The sequence below is a fragment of the Myxine glutinosa genome, chromosome 5 (genome assembly GCF_964187855.1).
Source record: "Myxine glutinosa chromosome 5, kmMyxGlut1.1, whole genome shotgun sequence".
NCBI lineage: Eukaryota > Metazoa > Chordata > Myxini > Myxiniformes > Myxinidae > Myxine > Myxine glutinosa.
In genome coordinates, this window is record NC_136265.1 from 157959018 (window position 1) to 157982018 (window position 23001).

Below are 23001 nucleotides of genomic sequence, written 5' to 3' on the forward strand. Positions count from 1 at the left end.
ATATTAAAAAGGGTATTGTAAGTTTCCATTGACAACAAAGATGCCTCATATGAGGTAAGGGGGTCAAGTTGTAGTGGGTAAGGGAATGAAGCTGTGTAATCGCTCGTTGTGAAATTAAAACTAAGAATTGTGCTTCTCATCTTATTTAATATCTAATAAAATATCTTTGTATTGACATTTATTAATTATTTTCATGTTCATCAACTGATCTAAAATGGCTGAGGATTCATTAAAACAATTGTTGTTTCCAGCCTTCTTACTACCTAACAACAATAATAGCCTATTAACTAATTGTGATGGGTCATTTGGAAGAAAACTAACACCCGAACCAAGCTTACTTAAAGCATCAATAATATGTTTCTCCTTCTCATTCTTCTTACTTTTACCAGCAACAGAAACTCCATAATCAAGTGCATTTAGCAACTCAATATATACCCTATCTTCCTCTCTTTCCATATCAAGTGGTTCCTCAAAATATTTTGAACCGCTGAATCCGGGGTTTGTTAGAAGAAACATTAATCTTGGAGTTAATTTAACATTTGGTTGAGTAGAACTCAAGAACATCAATTCATCATTAAATATCAATACCTTTTCTTCCACAAGATGAAACACTGCTGGTTCTTCTGTTGGAATGAGACCTGCTCTGGTTTTTGAACCCGCCGAATATTCATTGTTTTGAAGAGCTTCCACAACATAATTAGGGGGTTGATTTACCTCCTCAAGTTTCCGAAATAATCCCTCGTCATCATATTCTAATTCACCAAGTTCTTGTTTTGTTATCTGACTAAAATCTTTGAGCATTTGAAGTTTTTTCGGAGTAAATTCTACCGTGGGAACTGTAGGTGAGTGTTGAGTTTTCAAAAGTGGTTTAAAGAATTTCTCTTGTTTTCTTTCAAAGGCTTCTTCACCAGTTAGTTTCTGTCTCCGTTTCTTCTTTATCTCTTCCTGTTGTTTAACAACTTTTGAAACTAATTGTTGATGTTCCTTAAACTTTCTTTCTCTTTCTTCGGTATTCATTTTCTGTATTTATTTATTGAAAAATATCATTTAGTATCTCATCTTGTTTCACAACAATATATTTATATTTTCCAATCGTGTGTTTCATATAATTTTCAAATTCTTTTTTACTACATAACGTAGAGCAATTATCTCTCCAAAAATTATTTACATCTATTGAATTTAACTTAAATAAAATAAAAGTATTGGCATTGTTTCTTATTGAGCGTCGAGGGAGTTGAAAATATGATTGACTAAGATATATACAATTACAAGAAGAATGTCTCCCTCTTGTATAGTAGCTATCCATTACTGTTTGGTTTCTCTCATTAACACAATCATCAAAGATGACGAGGTTCTTTTTTGATTTATCTAAATCTTGAGGTGAAGGTATATCATCCGTATTATCACTGAGAATACAAGTTATGGGTTTCGATTTTGATTTCTGTGTATCACAAAATAATTGTATTATATCTTCAATATTATAATCATTCAGTTTGTTTTGAAGTTTAAATAAACCGATAATGTCTTCCTTTTTAAGACCTGCATTAAAACCCTGTGAGAGTAGTTGATACTCGGGTTGAAAACTTGACTTTGTAAAAATTATTAAATTATCATAATCTAAAAAATTAGGACCAAGGAGCATCTTTAAAAGTAAACAGGTTTTCCCACATCCGCTTGAACCAACTATTAGACATCTCAATGAATTTGGAATGTTTTTATGGTTATTAAATTTTATCTTATTTTCCCAAACGGGTAAAAAATCATTCATTTATATATTTGGAAAACAAGTCATCCAACTTTTTTTGAGCTATTTTAGAAACTCTATATTTTATCCTGAGTTCGGGTTTAATTTCAAAATAATTCATTATTTTATTTATGTAGTATCTTGTATTAACATTTCCATTAAAATTATTTTGAATAATAAATATCATTAAACCCTTATACATTTCCTCAATACAAAGAGTCTCTTTCCTTGTAAGAAATGGTGTATTATCACCATAATGCTTAACATTCATCTCTCTTATTAATCTTGTAAAGTAATTCATTTTTGGTTCTAATTTAAAAGAGTTATATGTTTTTTTATATTTCTTATTATCATTAATTAGAATATAATCACAGAATAAACATTGTTTATATGAATCCTCATCATTAAGCCCCACTCTATCACAAGCCGGACAATTCTCTAATTTATCATATGGAGAGTCTGGAAATTCTAAATATCCTTCAGAACTTATCATATTTATGTGGTAAATTTTTACTTAAACTAAACGCAAGTTTATTCATTAATAAATACAATGTTTCAAAGCACAAAAGACAAATTTCAATCAATCTCTACTTCGGTGGAAGATATAGAAAAATATGTCAAAGATGTTAAATTGAACAAAGATAAATATGGAAATTTTTGGGTAAAACCAGTTATGGAAAATAACATGAGCCCCTCTATTTCATTTAAAGGAAGAGCTCTAACTATACCTGGAAAGACATCCATTAAAGTAAATCTAACAAAAGTTTCTCCTCTACTCCTGGCAATTTATTCAAAGCTTGAAAAAGTGATTGACCACGATACTTTGAAAAAGAATGATAAGACCATTAATAATTCTAGAGGAGACATTTGTATTTTCTTTAATAATCCAAAGGGTGTAGATCTAAGTAAAATGAATGATGTTAATATTTCTGGTGAAATGTCATTTCGTTCTATGATAGTTAGAGATTATTTAAAGATAACTTTTGATATAAAAATTGTAGAGATTGAATCTGTTAATGAAAGAAAGTATATAGATATTGATGGGAATATTTTTCTTGCTAATTAAATATGAGTCAATACAGCAGTGAAGATTTTACTATTTCATTGAACTCGGACGATAGTGATGATAGTATTTCATTGAACTTGGATGATGGTGATGATAGTATTTCATTGAACACAGATGATAGTTATGATACTAATAGTTTGTGCTCAAATGATAGTTATGAGAGTAGCTTTATTGATGACTCTGAGTATGATTCTGAGTATTCATGTGATAGTTATGACTTAGATGATTCTGAGTGAAAAAGTGTTTTAGTTTAAGCACAGTGATATATATAAAACGGAGCTGTAAAGCTCAAAAGTGTTTTATTTTAAGCACAGTGATATATATAAAACACCACGTTTTCTCACGCTATAAATATGGTTTATTGTGATACTTGCGAGAAGGAAGTAAAATATTATAAACAACATATTCTCACCGCAAAACATACATACAACATTTTAAACAAACTTTCCCCTCTTCCACCTGAAACAAAACACTGTTCTACATGTAATAAAAATATCCTCAAGAAAGGCTTCAAAATACATCTTAAAACAAATCTACATTTATCAAATTTTATCACAACTAAAAACTCTGATGGAGCATTCAAAGGACATATTAAAATAAGAGTCTTTAACTTCAAACCTCCTGAACCAGAGTCTATAGTTGATGCTGTAGAAATAGTTAAACCTGCTGTTCAAACGTTGATTGAAAAAACACTAAAGGAAATGAAACCACTTAAATTTTATATGGGAGTAAAATTAGAAATGACAAAGGATGAAGGAGTTATAGATGCACCATACATGAGAACTGAGCCACACTTTATATCTTCATATCAAGATTTTAAAACATCAGGAGTCTATGATGAACTTATTAAACAAGAGCAAGATGTGGATAATTCAATCGTAGGAAGTGGATTCAATATAGGAAAAATTATTTACATAGACATTCATATTCTTAAATCAGATCCTCTAAAAGCTTCTTCTTACATTGATTTACCCAGTGTTATCAAAAATAGAAAAGCAGTTATCAATATCAAAAATAAAGACAATAAATGTTTTCTCTGGTCTATTTTAGCACACTTACATCCTCCACATTTTCATGATGAAAGAGTATCTCATTATAAAAAATATGAGAATACATTAAATACGAAAGATCTAAAGTTTCCGATGACTTTAAATGATATTCCTAAATTTGAAAAGATGAATAATTTATCAGTTAATGTTTATGGTCTAACAGAAACAAACAACATTCAGGTTTTAAAGCTTTCTGACAATTGTAAACAAACTCATATTAATCTTCTATATTTTAATTCAGACGAAAATTCACATTATACATACATCAAAGATATTGCTAAATTAATAAAACCACAAGTCTGTAAGAGAACAAATAAAATATATATTTGTTTGCGTTGTCTTAACTTCTTCAATTCACAAGAAAGATTAGATAAACATTCAAATTATTGTGGCGAACATAAATCAACGGTAATCAATATGCCTAAAGAAGGCTCAAAGATCACATTCAAAGATGAAAATAAAAAGATCAAACATCCATTTGTTATATATGCTGATTTTGAAAGTATTTTAGAAAAAATTGATACTGCTTCTCAAGATCCAAAAGAATCATACACAAATAAATATCAAAAACATACTCCTTGTGGTTTTTGTTATTATATCAAATCATCCGTTGGTGATAAATATAACAAGTTAGAGATGTATAGAGGCTCAAATACCCCAGAGGAGTTTGTGAAACGACTAGAAAAAGACTGTGTTCGATTAACCAAGATAATGAGAGAAACCAATAAACCAATGTCCTTAACAAGTAAAGAAAAAAGGGAATTTATAAAAAACAATGTCTGTCATATTTGTGAGGAGAAAATTGGTAAAGGTCTAAAGGTTAGAGACCATTGTCATCTCACTGGTAAATATAGAGGTCCGGCTCATCAAAGTTGTAATATTAATTATCAACTCCCCTCTTTCATTCCTGTCTTTCTTCATAACAACGCTCATTATGATACACATCTATTTATCAAGGAACTCTCAAAGACTTCTGGAAGTATCTCAGCAATTCCAAACACGGATCAGAAATACATTTCATTCACAAAAACAATTCACACATCTCCTATTACTCATATCAGATTTCTTGATACATTTAAATTCATGGCAAGTCCATTGGTTAACTTGGTTCAAAATCTAAAAGAGTTTCCATGTCTTTCAGAGTATTTTTTAGATAAAGATTTTCTAACACAAAAGGGAATTTACCCCTATGACTATATGGACTCATTTGAGAGATTCAATGAAACACAACTTCCTTCAAAAGAAAATTTCTATAACAAATTAAATAATAGTCATATATCTGATAAAGATTATGTACACGCACAAAATGTTTGGGAAAAATATAACATCAAGAATCTTGGCGAGTATCACGATTTGTATCTCAAAACTGATGTGCTTTTATTGGCCGATGTATTTGAAGCCTTTAGATCTGTTTGTCGCACTGGATATGGATTGGATCCTGCTCACTACTACACAGCACCTGGATTGGCCTGGAGTGCGATGTTGAAAATGACAAAACAAGATTTGGATTTGATAACCGATGTTGATATGCTTTTGATGATTGAAAAGGCAAAAAGAGGTGGAATTTCACAAGTCTGCTCGAGTAGATACGCAAAAGCAAATAACAAATATCTTCCAAATTATGATCCAACGAAAGAGAGTTCTTACTTGATGTACTATGACGCGAACAACCTGTATGGCTGGGCAATGTCTCAGGCTCTTCCTTATGGAAAACTTAGATGGGTAAAGGAAAAAGACTACAAAAACGTTTTACAAGATGTATGTATCTCTACACAAAAAGAATTGGATGAAGAAAAAGTTGGTTATTATTTTGAAATTGATTTAAAATATCCAGAGGAACTCCATAACCTACACAAAGATCTCCCATTTGCTTGTGAGAAAGAAAGTCCAAAGAAAGAATGGTTGAGTGATTATCAACGATCGTTTGATATAGGTGAATCAACAGAAAAATTACTTACTACATTATATAACAAGAAAAATTATGTTCTACACCAAAGAAATTTGCGACAATATTTATCAAAAGGTCTAAGAGTAGAGAAGATCCATAGGGTTCTAAAGTTCAATCAAAGTCATTGGTTAAAGGGGTACATTGATTTTAATACACAAAGAAGAACAGAGTCAAAAACAGATTTTGAGAAAGACTTTTATAAATTGATGAATAATGCGGTCTTTGGTAAGACTATGGAGAATGTGAGGAAAAGACAAAATATCAGACTATCAACATCTTGGGAACAAGCATCAAAATTAATTAATAGACCGAGTTTTACTCGAGCTGAGGTCTTTACTGAGAACTTTTGTGCGATCCATTTGATTAAAGAGAGTATTGAAATGAACAAACCTATTTATATTGGAACAACAATTCTTGATTTATCAAAGTCATTAATGTATGATTACTTTTATAATAACTTGAGGAAGAAATATCAAAATGATGTTAATCTACTTTATATGGATACAGATAGTTTTATTTTGAAAATTAATACCAACGATGTTTATTCAGACATGAAAAGAGACATTAATATCTATGACACGAGTAATTACAGTCCAGAGAGTGAGTTGTTCTCTTCTAAAAATAAAAAGGTGATTGGAAAGTTCAAGGATGAATTAGGAGGAAATGTTATGAGTGAATTTGTGGGATTGAGGTCAAAGGCTTATGCTTATAAATACATTGTGAATAACGTTGAAAAGACTGATAAGAAGTTAAAAGGTGTAAAGAAAAATGTTATTAAAGAAACAATAAACTTTAAGGATTATTATAACTGTTTAACAACAAAGAAAGAAGAGTTTAGAAAGATTAATGGAATAAGAAGTTATAAACATCAATTATATTCAGAAGAGATAAATAAGAAAGCATTGGGGGCTTTTGATGATAAGAGGTTTATTTTAGAAAATGGAATTGATAGTCTCCCTTATGGTTATATAAGTATATAAGTGATAAGATATATATATATAAGTGATAAGATATATATAAGTGATAAGATATACATAAGTGATAAGATATATATAAGTGATAAGATATATATAAGTGATAAGTTAAAAAGGGGGGGGGGGGGGGGTTGGGGATTTTAACGGGCTACCGCCGCCTTTTTTACTATTATATAAATGATAGAACCAAGTATCAACCAGACTAAAGAGTGGAGGTGTAATCAACCTTGGTATATAAATGGAAAACATAATGAATGTGAAAAATATCAAATAGGTATAATTGAAAAGGCAACTGGTAAAAAAGTTCACAAAACAAATAAGAGAATTAATTTAAATACCGGTGAATTGGGTAAAAAAGATGGAAATATTTTTGAGTGGACGGAAAACTTTGATGGTTGTCAGGAAAATATATACTTTAATTTAAAAATGGTATGTGGCACTGGAGGCGCTCAAATAAGAACATTGAGGGAGGTTTACCATTTTATCTTAGCTCAGTTAAAATATCTTAATAAAGAACCAAACTCAAACATATTTTTTGTTAATGTATTAGACGGTGAGGAGAGTTGTAGGAGAATTAAATTATTTCCCACACATAAACAAATATTTGTAGGGTCGTTGTTTGAGTGGGTTATATTCACCAGATGATATTAAGAGTAAAAGGTTAAAAGGTCCATGAGGTCAGAAGGATCACAGGTGTTTAAGTGGTCTAATGAATAAGGATAACATGTCAAAAGGTTAGAAGGTTCGTAAAGAACAGGGTGAGAGAAATATAGGTGTTTAGGGGCAATGAGGGAGGGAAAGAATTAATATGGAAGTGAATGGGTCAATGTTTGAGTGGGTCAAAGATTAATCTGCCAGATGATATGTAGAAGAAGGATGATAGGTCTATAAGAGAAAACAAATATTTGTAGTGTTTGAGTGGTCTAATGAACAACATTAAGGATAGGTACTACAGACAAAAGGTTCATAAAGATGAGGGTGGGAGAAATAGAGGTGTTTATGATTTTTGAAAAAGACAAGGGGGTAAATGACATTAGATAGGGATTTCCCATGTTAAACGGAGGTGTCCCAGAAGCAACATTATTACACTACTGTTGTAGGCTCTCCATTCCACGTGCCAAATTTTACTGTGCCATATTTTTCTCCTTCCTGGATCACAAGGATAAAGATGCATCTTCCTTCCTCTGTCTGATGAATTGGAACTGGCCCATGTTGACCAGCATGGCATCTTTTACACTCAAAACAGACTTTGGAATGAAAAATTATAATGACGACGAGATGTAAATGTCAGAGTCCACAAAGATTCACACAATACAGCACTTTGCTCGGCGAAGATGAACTACAACATGGCGCCTTGCAGTCATGTGATCACACTTTTTTTTTTTTTTTTTTTGTATACAGAATCGAGAAGAGCTAACATTTATTTCACAAACAAATCAAACAGACAAACAAAATATATAAAAAGAGGGAGTGGTAGACAAGATGGGGAGAGAAGGGGAAGCACACAAACACAACATTTGAGAGCAGGGACATCGAGAGATGTGTGGGAGGGAGAGGGCCTGGGGGGAGGAGGCGTGGGAGAGGGGGAGGGAGGAGGTGTGGGAGGGGGGGGGGAGGAGGCGTGGGGGGGGGGGGGAGGAGGCGTGGGAAGGGGGGGGGTGGGAGAAGTATAGAAGTATAAAACACAAGGACACCAAGGACTTCCAGGACAGAAGTTGGTATTTCAGAAAAGTGGATTTGGGGTGCAATTAGTGGGGGTAGAAAAGATCAAGGTTTTGGATGGGGGAAGATAAGAGATGGTGGTGAACAGCTGTTTTAAAGACCTGGAGGGAGGAGTGGGATTGAAGAGAGTGAGGGAATTTGGTCCAGAGGCGGGAGAAAAGAGGAATGAAGGAGTGAAGGTGAGCAGAGAGTCTTGATTTTGGCAGTTTAACGATAAGAGGGTTGCAGGCAGATCTTGTGCGACCTGTAGGAATATTTGGGGGACAGAGCCCAGAGAGAGCTGGGGGGGGGGGGCAAGGCCGGAGAGGAGCCGGTAGAAGACGGAAAGACCACCAACCTGCCTGCGGTGAGTGAGTGAAAGGCCCTTGGAGTTGTTTCATCGCGGCAGATTCCAATGATTTCCATCCTCCAATCACAATCGTTTTCACTCAAACCGAGTTCACCGAACTGTGGTGTTCTATGGCTGCGCCAGTGGGTATTTGTGCCGGTTGTTTGTGTCCTTTACGACGTCCTTAAAACAGTTTTTTTGTTTGGAATGATTTTCAATTTTGTTTGACTGCCAGGCAGGTCGGCACAGTACTGATAAACTTCGGGTTTGCTTTCCAATTCATGTTCCGATTTGTGTTCAAAATGTAACAATTTTAAATAAGTTGTTCCTCAATCATAAACCAACAACAAACTGATAAGACAAGAAGTGATTGATTAACACCACTTTTCACTTTGCGTGCATGTGGTGACGATATTATGAGTGTAAAGCGTGGCGTTACGCGCGCTGCTTGTGAGCAAGGAGGAAGCGGACAAGCGGTAACATATAAACGTCTTTATTGTAAGACTACACTGTAACACTGAAATGCTCCGGGCTGGTCGCCCGGTGTATATCATGAGGCCACGCCTACCCCTCGGGCGTGGCCACCGCCCACTTGGTGCGTGGAATGATGTCACCACGCCAGTGGGCTTTTGTGTCCGCCACACGTGCCCCCCCAGAATTCCCGCGCACCTGGAGGGCCAGTTTGCGGGGCAGACGAATGACCCGGCCGAAGCGCCCCCTGGCGATCGGCGGCGTCCAGGGTGCAGGGATGCCAGGTGGGATGCCCCTGGCTGCCCCTGGGATGGGTGCAGGACCGGGGGGCGGCGTGGCGGTGGGGCTGGGCGGTGCCGGGGGTCCGCCCGCAGGAGGGCGGCCCCGACGTGGGGGTTGGGCCACTGGCGGTGGATGGTCCACATCGAGGTGGGCCGGCTTGAGGCGGTCTACCGAAACGCGGTCAGGAGTACCGCCGATGTCCAGGGTGAAGTGCTTCGCCCCGGTCTCCAGCACGCGGAAAGGCCCGTCGTACGGGGGCCGCAGTGGTGTCCGATGGGCATCGTGGCGGACGAAGACGTACTCCGCCGTGCGAAGCTCTGGGGCGACGTGCGTCGGTGGGTGCCCGTGGCATGCCGTTGGCACCGGGGCGAACCTCTGGGCGGTCTCTTGCAGAGCAGAGCGCTGCTGTGCCACGGACCATGGTGCTGTGGAGTCGGGGAGGAACTCCCCCGGCACCCGCAGCGGTTGCCCGAAGACCAACTCCGCCGCGGATGCGTGCAGGTCCTCCTTGGGCGCCGTCCGGAGCCCAGCAGGACCCAGGGGAGCCTGTCGACCCAGCCGCCGTCGCGGAGGGTGGCCCGGAGCGCGGCCTTCAATGAGCGGTGAAATCGCTCACACAGGCCGTTAGCCTGGGGGTGGTAGGCCGTGGTTCGGTGCAGCCGGACCCCGAGCCCCTGCGCAACCGCCCCCCAGAGTTCCGAGGTGAACTGGGGGCCGCGGTCGGATGAGATGTCTGAGGGGGCGCCGAACCGGGCGACCCAGGTGGCGATGAAAGCCTGCGCGACATCGGCCGCCGTTGTCGACGCCAAGGGCACGGCCTCCGGCCACCGGGTGGTGCGGTCCACCATGGTGAGGACGTAGGTGAAACCCCGCGAGGGGGGCAGAGGTCCCACCAGGTCCACGTGGACGTGGTCAAACCGGCGTTCCAGCACCGTGAACGGGGCCAACGGGGCCTGGGTGTGCCGGTGCACCTTGGCGCGCTGGCACGCGAGGCACGTCCTGGCCCAGCCGCGGACGGCCTTCCGGAGGCCATGCCAGACGAACTTGTCGGCGATCAGCCTTTGGGAGGCCCTCGCGCCCGGGTGGGACAGGCCGTGGATGGCGTCAAACACCTGGCGCTGCCAGCCCGCGGGCACGATGGGGCGAGGACGCCCGAGGGAGACGTCGCACAAGAGGGCCACGCCCGCGCCATCGAACGGCACCTCGGTGACGCGGAGGCCCGTGACGGCGGTCCGCAAGGCCTGGACGTCGGGGTCAGTGGCCTGGTCCGCTGCCATCCGGGCATAGTCGATGCCGAGGTGGACTGCATGGGCGACGGCCCGGGAAAGGCAATCCGCCACCGGGTTGTCCTTCCCCGCAACGTGCTGGATGTCCGTCGTGTACTCGGACACGGCCGAGAGGTGACGCTGCTGCCGGGCCGACCACGGCTCGGTGACCTTGCCCATCGCAAAGATCAGCGGCTTGTGGTCGACGAAGGCAGTGAACGCCCGGCCCTCGAGCAGATGGCGGAAGTGCCTGACCGCCAAGTGAAGTCCGAGCAACTCGCGATCGAAGGTACTGTAACGGCGTTCGGGCGGACGAAGCTGCCGGCTAAAGAACGCCAGCGGTTGCCAAGCTCCACGCACCCATTGCTTGTGCACCGCGCCCACCGCGTAGTCCGAGGCATCGGTGGTGAGGGCGATCGGTGCATCGGGCGCCGGGTGCGCGAGCATGGTGGCGTTAGCCAAGGCGAGCTTCGCGCCCGTGAACGCCGTGTCCATCTGCTCGGTCCAGGTAACGTCGCCTTTGCCCGGCTTACCTCGGAGAGCTTCGTGCAGGGGGCGCAGGAGCTGGGCGATACGGGGCAGGAACCGATGGTAAAAGTTCACCATGCCCAGGAACTCCTGCAGCCCTCTGATCGTGCGGGGGCGCGGAAACCCCTTCACCGCCTCCACCTTGGCCGGCAGGGGGACGGCTCCGTGCCTGGTGACACGGTGCCCCAGAAAATCGATTGTGGCGGCGCCGAACCGGCACTTTGCGGGGTTCACAATCAGGCCATGCTGGCCCAGGCGTTCGAAGAGCGTGCGGAGGTGGCGTAGGTGCTCTTCGCGGGACGCGCTGGCGACGAGGATATCGTCCAGGTAGACGTAGACAAAATCCAAGTCGCGCAGGACGCTGTCCATCAGTCGCTGGAACGCCTGAGCCGCATTCTTCAGACCGAAGGGCATGCGCAGGAACTCGAAGAGTCCGAATGGCGTGATGACCGCCGTCTTCGGGACGTCCTCCGGCCTGACGGGGACCTGATGGTAGCCGCGTATGAGGTCCACCTTCGAGAAGAAGGACCTGCCCGCCAAACGGGCGGAAAAGTCCTGAATGTGGGGGACGGGGTAGCGGTCGGGAGTCGTGGCGTCATTGAGACGGCGATAGTCCCCGCACGGTCGCCATCCCCCGCCGGGCTTCGGCACGATGTGCAGCGGCGACGCCCAAGCGCTCTCTGAGCGCCGAACGATGCCGAGTCGCTCCAGGGTAGCGAACGCCGCTTTTGCCACCGCCAGCTTCGTCGGCTCGAGGCGGCGTGCCCGGGCGTAGACCGGTGGCCCGACGGTGGGGATGTGATGGGCCACCCCATGCTTGACGGCCCCCGCCGAGAAGGTGGGCCGCGTGAGGGCCGGGAAGCCGGCGAGGAGGCGGGTGAATGCGTCCGCTGCCGGAAGCGTACAGACCAACGTGGCCGGAACCGAATCGTTCGGCAAGCCGCTTGGCAAGCCGCTCGTTGAGCTGGGCAACGCACAAGCGAGCGAGCTGAACGTCTCGGCCTGGACAAGCCGTCTGCGCTTGACGTCGACCAGGAGCCCATTAGCGCACAGGAAGTCCGCACCAAGCAGTGCCATGGGCACGTCGGCGGTGACGAACGTCCATCGGAAAACCTGCCCTCCAAACCGCAGAGAGAGGCAGCGTTTTCCGTACGTACGGATGGGCGTCCCGTTCGCGGCAAGCAGCGCGGGGCCCCCACCCGCGGCGTGCTTGTCTGACGTGCCAGCGGGAATGACACTCACCTGCGCTCCCGTGTCGCACAGGTAACGGCGCCCGGAGAAGGTGTCCGTTATGAACAGCAGGCTGCTCGAACGGCCGGCGCTCATCGCCACTATTGAGCGCCGGCCCGGGCGTTTCCCGACCCGTTGAAGGAGCACGGCGGATGACACCGCCGAGCTTCGTGGCCGAACTTGGCGTGGAACCAGCACCAGGTGGTGGAGCTGGAGGAGCGCGGCTGGCTCCGCCAGGCCGGTGGAGTTGGCGGGTTTCCCCGCGGTGGCGGTTTTCGCCGCGGCGGTGGGCGGGGCGTGGCGGTGTTCACGAGGTGCGTATCAGCATGCTGCTGAACATCAGCGCGCTGTAGAAGCTGATGCTGTGGAACATGCTGCTGAACATCAGCGTCGAGGGCCGTGACGGCCACGCCGACGCTCGCCCGCGTGTCCGAAGCGGCGAAGTACCTGTCCGCCTTGGCGGCCAATGCTCGGGGTTCCGTTAGCTCGGTCCCGGCCAACGCGAGGCGAACCTGCGCTGGAAGTTGGCGCCGGAAAAGCGCCCGGAATAGCGAACCGGGGGCTTCGTCGCCCAACAGTGACAGCATATGGTCCATTCGGACCGACGGGCGCGTCTCACCGAGCTCGGGGAGATCCAGGAGGCGATCGGCCCTTGCGTCGTCCGTGAGGCCGAACGTGGCTAGGAGTAGCCGCCTGAGTGCCTCGTACTTGTGGCCGTCCGGTGGGTGGCGAAGGACGGACACAACTCGAGCGGCCGTGCCGGGCCCGAGGGAGGCGACGACATGGCAGTAGCGCAGGTCGTCGTTGGTGAGGCGCCGAAGCTGAAATTGGGCTTCGGCTTGAACGAACCAGACTTCGGCCTGGGCCTCCCAAAATTCGGGAAGTTTAATCGCCATTGCCTTGTCGTTGGCCATTGCAATGGCGTCGTGTTCGGAAGGATCGCTACGGCAGATCCAACGTCGAGGGTCACCAGTAAAGCGCGGCGTTACGCGCGCTGCTTGTGAGCAAGGAGGAAGCGGACAAGCGGTAACATATAAACGTCTTTATTGTAAGACTACACTGTAACACTGAAATGCTCCGGGCTGGTCGCCCGGTGTATATCATGAGGCCACGCCTACCCCTCGGGCGTGGCCACCGCCCACTTGGTGCGTGGAATGATGTCACCATGCCAGATTGCCAGTGGGCTTTTGTGTCCGCCACAAGTGTCCTTCCAAGGAACGTCGACGCACGAGGTCATTAGGTCCATCAAAGCCTGTGCAATGGCTGCCAACCTATGTTTATTTTATTTTATACTGAGCATCAAGGAAAGCAGCAGCACGCACCATTTGTGAAGTCTTTGCTATGACTCGGTCGCGATTCGAACTCGAAACTCCCAGAAGTTATCAGACGAGTTATTATTCTCACAGATGGAAAAAGTTTGATACACATCACGTGATCGACATCTTTCAGATACGTTTCAGCAAAACTTTTGCAATCACTGCTGCGGGATATAAAACGTGGGATAATCTTTAATGTACAAAGTCAAACAACTGCGAAAGTAAAATCAGGGTTGTGATAATTAATTGATTTACCTAACAAACCGAAGCAATCGGTACAAAGAGCACGATATATGTATATATATGAAGATCGTGCAGCACCAAACACTCACATAGCAAAAAGCACGCAGGTGGTGATGATCAGAACCCACGTCGTGGGCGACAGGAAGCTGAGAAACGCCAGCGCCATGATCCCGTTTACCTGTGATCAAGCCGCTATGTTGAAGTAAACTCGCGCTTTGGTTCCGGGAACAAAGGTTTGGTGCACGTTGGGTGGATTACGGGGTGAAACGTAAGCGACGCGACACGTAATTGGTCAGCACGTTCAATGACGTCACGTCGTCATCCTGGTGAACCCAATGCCTGCAGAGTGCAGATCGAGATCAATTACGGTGTTTGTTGTATCGTTTTTCTCACCAGTAACCAAACAATGAACCCATTTTATAAGTTCAACGCTTACATTGGGATGTTTGGGATGAAGGAGATTGTTGTAAATTATCTCGTAGTAAGGGAAACATATGAAAATCTGTTAACTAAATTGTTACCAAAAAATTTCTTCACCAATATGTTTGTAAAGGTGTGTAATAACATGTGTTAAAATGTTGAAGGTCAACTCCCGTGGGAAACCCAGAAAAAAAGCTGTTGAATTCGGGTACCGAAAAATTATTTTCGAGAATTTTTATTTTTTTAAATCGGCCCTTAAGTAACTTATGAGGGGTCAAATAAGGGTTTTTCATGATTCTGAGTTGATTGTTAACATTTATATTTCACCACAGGCACTCCTTTGTGGAAAAATAATTTCTAAATATATCTCATTTTCTACTTTGTAGGACATGGAGTCTAGCAATATGGATGAAGACGTTACTCCACCTGTGCTCAATTGCTTCATCTGTGCACGCTCGGATACACCAGCTGAAAGGCTCATACAGGCAACTCCAAAGGGATACTCAACTTTATTGAAACAAGCAGAAACTGTCGAAAATGTTACTGTTGTGGAACGTATGAAGGAGGCTCAAAAGGAAGGAAAACTGAGGTACCACCAGAAGTGTAAAAATGATCTGTACAACAACTTTGTTGCAACCACCAAGAAGTCAGCTCAAGCATCAAAGGCAGAGAAAGAGTCATCAAAGTTGAAGAGAAGACGCACTACTTGTGAGTTCAGTTCATCAACTGGCTGCAGTTCTAGAAGATCACAGTCAGTTGACCTCCTGTATAAGGATGTATGCATTCTTTGCAACCAACCAGCCCAGCTCTACAAAAATAATCCAGCACAAGCTAGAAAGAAATACAGAGTGCCAGATAATTTGACTGCAGATACACTGAAGGCAAGCTTGCTGAAGACAGCACGGAGTCGCGGGGATGACTGGGGCACTGAAGTCACTGGACGCCTGGAAGAGATCAACGACTTGGTAGCAGAAGAAACACTGTACCATTTGCGATGCAAACTTATGTTTGCGAGAGGTGACAGTTTGTCCAAGACTGATGAGGAAGGAAAAAGGAAGAGAGGACAGAGGAGTATTGATGAGGAGCGAGAGGCAGTTTTTATTGAATTCTGCGAATGGTTAGAATCAGAATTAGAGCATGGGGTAATGAACATGGACCAAGTCCATGAAAAGCTGTAGGAGTTTGATCAGTCACCAGAGAAGAGCCTTTCTTATTAAAAGCATTGGCTAAAGATAAAACTGTAGCGGCTACCGCTGGGTTTTCACAATCGCCTTGCACCTATCAAGGACGCGGAGCGATCACCATGCCGGGCTCGTCCAGGACGCCCGGGCAGGCCCGCGCTCAACTTGCCAGGCCTCGGTCGGGACGCCCGGGCATGCCCGGGCATGCCCGGACAGGCTCGCCCTCAACTTGCCAGGCCGCAGCCAGGACGCTGGGCCACGCCCCCTCTCGCCTTTCCTGGGCAAACGCTCCGGGATAATATGTATATATATTGCTGCCCGATAAACGGGCTTTTCAGAGTGCCTGAGTGTTTGGTTTGATTAAAGCAACTCGGATGAATTCCAGCTTTTTGTCGCGTCCATTCTTCCGATCGACGTGGGAGCCCCAGCTCCTTCATTGGTGACCTACCGACATGGACACGGCAGTCGCCCTTAAACTGCCTACCTTCAGGGAGGCTCACGCGGCGGTTTGGTTCGCACAGGCGGATTCCCTGTTCGCCCTGCGAGGCATCACGGCCGACGACACCCGCTTCCACCATGTGGTAGCAGCGCTCGGTTCGGCCACCGCGGCCCGCGCCCTGAGCCTCCTCGAGAGCCCGCCAGCCGCTGACAAATACGGCGCGATTAAGAAGCTTCTCCTCGACGCTTTCGCCCTCCCATCGGCGGAGCGCGCACGGCGCCTGCTCGACCTGCCCGAGCTCGGCGACACGCGCCCTTCCGAGCGAATGGACTACATGCTTTCACTGCTCGGCGAGCACTCTCCGGCATTCCTGTTCCGGGAGCTGTTCCTCCGTCAGCTGCCTAACCCGGTACGCCTCGCCCTGGCAAGCACGACGATCACAGATCCCCGGGCCCTTGCCAGAGAGCCGACAAGATCTCCGCCGCAGGACAGCGCATCGCAGCGGCGACATGGGACCCACCGCCGTCTGACGCAACACCCATGGCGCCCGAGCACCCGGCACGGTCGACGACCGAACTGCCGACGCAATTGGCGGCCGCTACACCGAGCCGACCACCTCCAGCACGGCGACCGGGGCCTCCACCTGACCAAGCGTGGTGTTACTATCATGCCGGGTTCAGACAGAAGGCCCGGACATGCCGACCCCCGTGCACCTTCGGCAGGCCGGGAAACGGCCGGGCCGGCGTTCATTACCAGCCATGAGCGCCGGCCACACGGGCAACTTACTGTTCATCACGGATAAAGCGTCCAGACGGCGCTTCCTGTGCGACACCGGCGCCCAACTGAGCGTCATACCCGCCTCTGACCAGGACAGGCAATCCGCGGTTTGCGGCCCCTCCTTGGTTGCGGCCAACGGATCAACCATCCGCACCTTCGGCCCGCGCAACGTCACCCTCTGCTTCGGCGGCCAACGCTTTGCTTGGACATTTGTAACCGCAAACGTGCCCATGGCTCTGCTAGGCGCCGACTTCCTCTGCGCACACGGACTGCTGGTGGACGTCCAACGGCGTCGTTTAATCAACGCCGAAACCTTCAGCTCCCTGGTATGCACATTGAGCAGCTCCGCGCCGACCGAGCTGGCATGCGCCGTCCCGGCGGCGAACGAGTTTGCTCGCCTGCTCACGGAGTTCCCGGCCCTCACGCGGCCGACGTTTTCGGCCGTCGCAGTACGGCATGGGATCGAGCACCACATACTAACCACGGGCCCGCCGGTCTACGCCAGGGCCCGCCACCTCGACCAAGCCAAGCTCGCCGTGGCGAAGGCCGAATTCGACGCGTTGGAGCACCTCGGCATCGTGCGGCGCTCCGATAGCGCGTGGGCCTCGCCACTGCACATCGTGCCAAAGCCGGGGGGTGGATGGCGCCCGTGTGGCGACTACCGCCGTCTCAATGACGCTACCACCCCCGACAGGTACCCGATCCCGCATATCCAAGACTTCTCCGCCCGTCTGGCGGGACGGGTCATTTTTTCGAAAATTGATCTCATACGGGGATATCACCAGGTACCTGTCAGGGCGGCCGACGTCCCTAAAATGGCAGTCATCACGCCGTTCGGCTTATTCGAATTCTTGCGGATGCCGTTTGGTCTCAAGAACGCGGCTCAGGCGTTCCAGCGCTTGAAGGACGGCGTGCTGCGTGACCTGCCGTTCCTTTTCGTTTACCTGGACGACATCCTCGTCGCCAGCACGTCCCGGGCCGAGCACCTCCTCCACCTTCGAACACTGTTTGGGCGCCTCAGCGAGCACGGCCTCATCGTCAACCCAGCCAAATGCCACTTCGGCACGACGGCCGTTGATTTTTTGGGCCACCACATCACCAAGAACGGGGCCGTGCCGCTGCCAACCAAGGTCGAGGCCATCACCACGTTCCCGCGTCCCCGCACCATAAAGGCCTTGCAGGAATTCCTGGGAATGGTGAATTTTTATCACCGCTTCGTGCCCCGCGCTGCTCAACTCATGCGGCCCCTCTACGAAGCCCTCCGGGGCAAGCCGGCCAAGCACGACATCGCCTGGTCCGCAGCAATGGATGCGGCCTTCCAAAGCTCAAAGCGGGCCCTCGCCGACGCAACACTGCCTGCTCACCCGGTGCTCAACGCTCCCATCGCCCTCACCACGGATGCCTCCGACTACGCGGTGGGCGCCGTACATGAGCAATGGGTGAACGGGGTTTGGCAGCCACTCGCTTTTTTCGGCCGGCAGCTCCGGCCGAACGAGCTCAAATACAGCACGTTTGACCGGGAGCTCCTCGGTCTACACCTGGCCATCCGCCATTTCCGCCACCTCCTGGAGGGCCGACCTTTCACGGCGTTCGTCGACCACAAGCCGTTGGTTTACGCCATGGCCAAGGTCACGGAGCCGTGGTCGGCCCGCCAACAGCGCCACCTCTCCGCCGTGTCGGAGTTTACCAAGGACATCCGGCACGTCGCCGGCAAAAACAACGCCGTGGCCGACTGTCTTTCCCGGGCCAGCGCGAACGCGGTCCACCTGGGCGTGGACTTTGCGCTTATGGCGGCAGACCAAACCACTGACACCATGGTGCAAGCCCTCCGGGCGGCGGACACGGGCCTCCGCCTGGCCGACATCCCCTTCGCGGACACTGTCCTGCTCTGCGACGTCTCCCAAGGCCAGCCTCGCCCCATCGTGCCCGTCACCTGGCAACGCCGCATCTTCGCCTCCCTCCACGGCCTTTCCCACCCGGGCCGGAAAGCTTCCCAGAAGCTGGTGTCGGCGCGATTCGTCTGGCACGGCCTTCGTCGGGACGTCCGCGATTGCACCAGCACCTGCACGGCCTGCCAACGGGCCAAGGTCCACCGACACACCCAGGCCCCGCTGGCACCTTTCACCGTGCCCGAACGACGTTTCGACCACGTCAACGTGGATCTGGTGGGCCCCCTCCCCCCATCACGGGGGTTCACACACCTGCTCACCATGGTGGACAGGACCACCAGGTGGCTGGAGGCCGTTCCCCTCGTCTCCACCACCACCGCCGACGTGGCGCAGGCTTTCATCGCCACCTGGGTCGCCCGCTTCGGTGCACCGGCGGACATCTCGTCAGACCGCGGACCACAGTTCACCTCCGTGCTGTGGGGCGCGGTCGCCCGCAACCTGGGGGTCAAGCTCCACCGTACTACGGCCTACCACCCCCAAGCAAACGGGTTGTGCGAGCGATTCCACCGCTCCATGAAGGCCGCGCTCATGGCCGGCCTTCAAGACGGCGGTTGGGCCGACCGGCTGCCGTGGGTCCTTTTGGGCCTCCGCACGGCCCCCAAGGAGGACCTCCAGGCATCCACCGCCGAGCTTGTCTATGGCCAGGCGCTACGTGTCCCGGGCGAATTCGTGCCCGACGCTACCAGTCCCTGGTCCGCAGCTCACCAGCGCTCGGACCTCCAGGAGGCCGCCCGACGGTTTGCCCCCGTGCCAACATCCCACCACGGTGACCCCCAGTCCTACGTCCCCCCAGCACTTCGCACAGCGGAGTATGTTTTTGTGCGTCACGATGCACATCGGGGGCCACTCCGGCCGCCGTACGACGGGCCCTTCCGGGTGCTGCGACGGGACGACAAGTCGTTCGTCATCGACATCGGCGGCAGGTCGGACCGGATTGCGGTGGACCGCCTCAAGCCGGCGCACATGTGGTCGACCACCCACCACGGGTGGCCCTTCCGCCACGGCGAGGCCGCCCCCCACTCGACCGCCCACCACCACACCGGAGCCCCTCCCACGACCCGCCAGGGGTCGCTTCGGCCGGGTCATCAGGACCCCCCTCAAATTGACCCTGCCGGTGCAAGTCGATTCTGGGGGGACGTGTGTAGCGGCTACCGCTGGGTTTTCCCAATCGCCTTGCACCTATCAAGGACGCGGAGCGATCACCATGCCGGGCTCGTCCAGGACGCCCGGGCAGGCTCGCCCTCAACTTGCCAGGCCGCAGCCAGGACGCTGGGCCACGCCCCCTCTCGCCTTTCCTGGGCAAACGCTCCGGGATAATATGTATATATATTGCTGCCCGATAAACGGGCTTTTCAGAGTGCCTGAGTGTTTGGTTTGATTAAAGCAACTCGGATGAATTCCAGCTTTTTGTCGCATCCATTCTTCCGATCGACGTGGGAGCCCCAGCTCCTTCAAAACTTCTAGAGAAATACGAAGACACCTTGTATTTCACAACACAGGAAAGAAGGGCAGATGTACTCTGTCTCAAAGATGGCACCGATAATATTCTGCAAGAGCATCATGCTAATCTTGACCATGGAGATGAGAAGACTCAGATCATAAAGACGGCACTCAAGTTCATATCCAATGATATTGCCTTGATTGATTTAGGTCCAAAGTCATACCCCACCACACACAGTATGACTGACATCGATAGTCAGCTGACACTTGTTCCTGCAAGCCTTCAGATGTTCTTGAGACCGATTGTCAAGACAGACGAAAGAGTTGCCGTTTGGGGGCAGAATTTTATTAAGGCCTGTCGACCTCGGTCTGGAGTATTGCCACACCAAATGGGGCTTGCCATACAACTTGATCATAGATTTGGGTCAAAATGGATGCTCAACAAGTTCCACCGGCTGGGATACACTGAGTCTTACACGGAGACACAAAACTACAAATACTGCTTCCTTAATAGTAGGAGTGGAGATGATGTTCCAGATACTTCTGGCACTCTTGACACCATTGTGGAGGAAACCGATGAACAGATCAATGATGAGGTTGCGGTTGATGCTGCGCTTGAGGATCAATCAGTGATGACAGCCAAAGTGCCAGCCAGTGAAAGTGAATTGTCAAGTAATGATCAGGTGGTCTTTATGGAGGTTGGGGAAACAAACAATGCAGTCACTCAGTTTGTTGGAGACAATATAGATTTAAACATTGTCTCTATTCACGGAAACACTCCCTTTCACTCAATGGGTTGGATCGAAGTCACCTCTCCGGCACCACCTTTGCCAGATCCACAGACAACAGCAGCTTTCCCCCGGGTGAAGTTGAAGGCACTCGACAAAGCTAAGATCCTGAGAGGAACTGAAGTAAAGATTATTCCATTTACGAACAGGAAACAGATAGGAACGAACGCGATCATGTTTCTCCCCCTCGCTGAGCTTTCCTCCTCCCTGGCTCATGATCAGCCACTCCTCACTCCAGGTGACACACTCTGGGCAGCGGGGTGGGTGATCAAAGCCAACGATCCTGAGTTCCCACACTCCAACTGGAATGGCTGGATGAAGAGAATCCATGCTAATGATGCAAAGCAGAGCACACAGATCGAGTTCCTCCCAGTTATTGAAGGAGACCTTAATGACCTCAACACCATCTTCACCACTCTGAAAGAGTGCATACGGCGCGCTGGGGTCGCTATAGTGACCTTTGATCTTCCGATTTGGCTGAAGGCTGTGAATATAATAAAGCAGGCAAATCTACCCGTCATTCCAAGGTTGGGTGGTTTTCACCTGCTGAAGTCTTATCTTGGATCAATGGATAACATCATGGAAGATTCTGGACTACTAGATGTGATCCAGTTGATCTATCCTGGAAGTACGACAGCCAACCACATCATGGATGGAGGATGTTTTGACAAGGCAATCCGTGTTCACCTCCTCATCGATGCAGCCATCTATCAACACATCATGAAACTTGCCTTCACTGAGGAGGAGCGTGGTGACATGAAGACCTTCATGGAGAAGGTGGCTGATGGGAAGATGGGAGCCAGACACTCAGACCCAGTAGTGAGCGGCAGGAGTGATCAAACCAGAGACTCTACCTCCAACAGAGGGTGCAGCTGCACAACATTCACTCCGTGCCTACCTGCAGACCTGGGACTGGATCCTTCTACAGAGCAGGTCTCTGAACCCCAGTGACTATGGATGGACAATAGGTGTGCATGGGTATGAGCCAGTTCCAACACTGGACCCCACGGCTCCTGAGGAGCTATTGCAGTTCACGAGCTGTAATTGTCATGGAGATTGCAGCAACCGGCGATGCAGCTGCAAGACGAATGGGGTCACGTGCATCTCGGCCTGTGGAGTCTGTAATGGCATTACATGCAGAAACTGCAGTCATGATGTTGTTGAGTCTGAAGAAGACATAGACAATGACTGTTGAAACTTCTGACATTGTGAATGAGAAATAACTCTTGAGTATTATATATGTATGTGAAATAAAAGCTACTTTGTGTGTAAATGTAAAAGTGAAAATATAAATGTTAACAATCAACTCAGAATCATGAAAAACCCTTATTTGACCCCTCATAAGTTACTTAAGGGCCGATTAAAAAAAATAAAAATTCTCGAAAATAATTTTTCGGTACCCGAATTCAACAGCTTTTTTTCTGGGTTTCCCACGGGAGTTGAACTTCAACATTTTAACACATGTTATTACACACCTTTACAAACATATTGGTGAAGAAATTTTTTGGTAACAATTTAGTTAACAGATTTGTGAAATATCTCATAAAATGCCCTTACTATCGTCAATGCAAAGTTAATAAAGGCTTGAGCCGTTGACGTTTTTCTCTCTGTGCAAGATCGAGGCTCATGGAAGAGCAAGATTGAGGCTCATGGAAGAGCAAGATCGAGTATGAAATGAGGACGTGAAAATCAAGAAAATATAATTTCAGAAACGGAAATGTTAAACATATTCTATATGTCAGTCGTTTAAATAACACCATTATTTTAAACTAGCCGAAACCCGTGGAACATCCACGGAAGGGAGGATGTGGTGTATGGATAGAGTGTACCATTATGGATGG

At 48.0% G+C, this 23001-nt stretch overlaps 1 protein-coding gene across 1 annotated transcript in view; it reads right to left on the reverse strand.

Annotated features, from left to right (window-relative positions):
- LOC144892169 (cytochrome P450 3A30-like) overlaps nt 1-14411 on the reverse strand; it is a gene marked incomplete at its 3' end in the record, with an annotated part of 68423 nt that extends 54012 nt beyond the window's left edge. The window contains exon 1 of the mRNA XM_078777426.1: nt 14256-14411. Within this exon, the coding sequence (XP_078633552.1) occupies nt 14256-14332 (77 nt within the window). The remainder of the gene's footprint in view (nt 1-14255) is intronic.
- Nucleotides 14412-23001: the final 8590 nt, after the last annotated feature.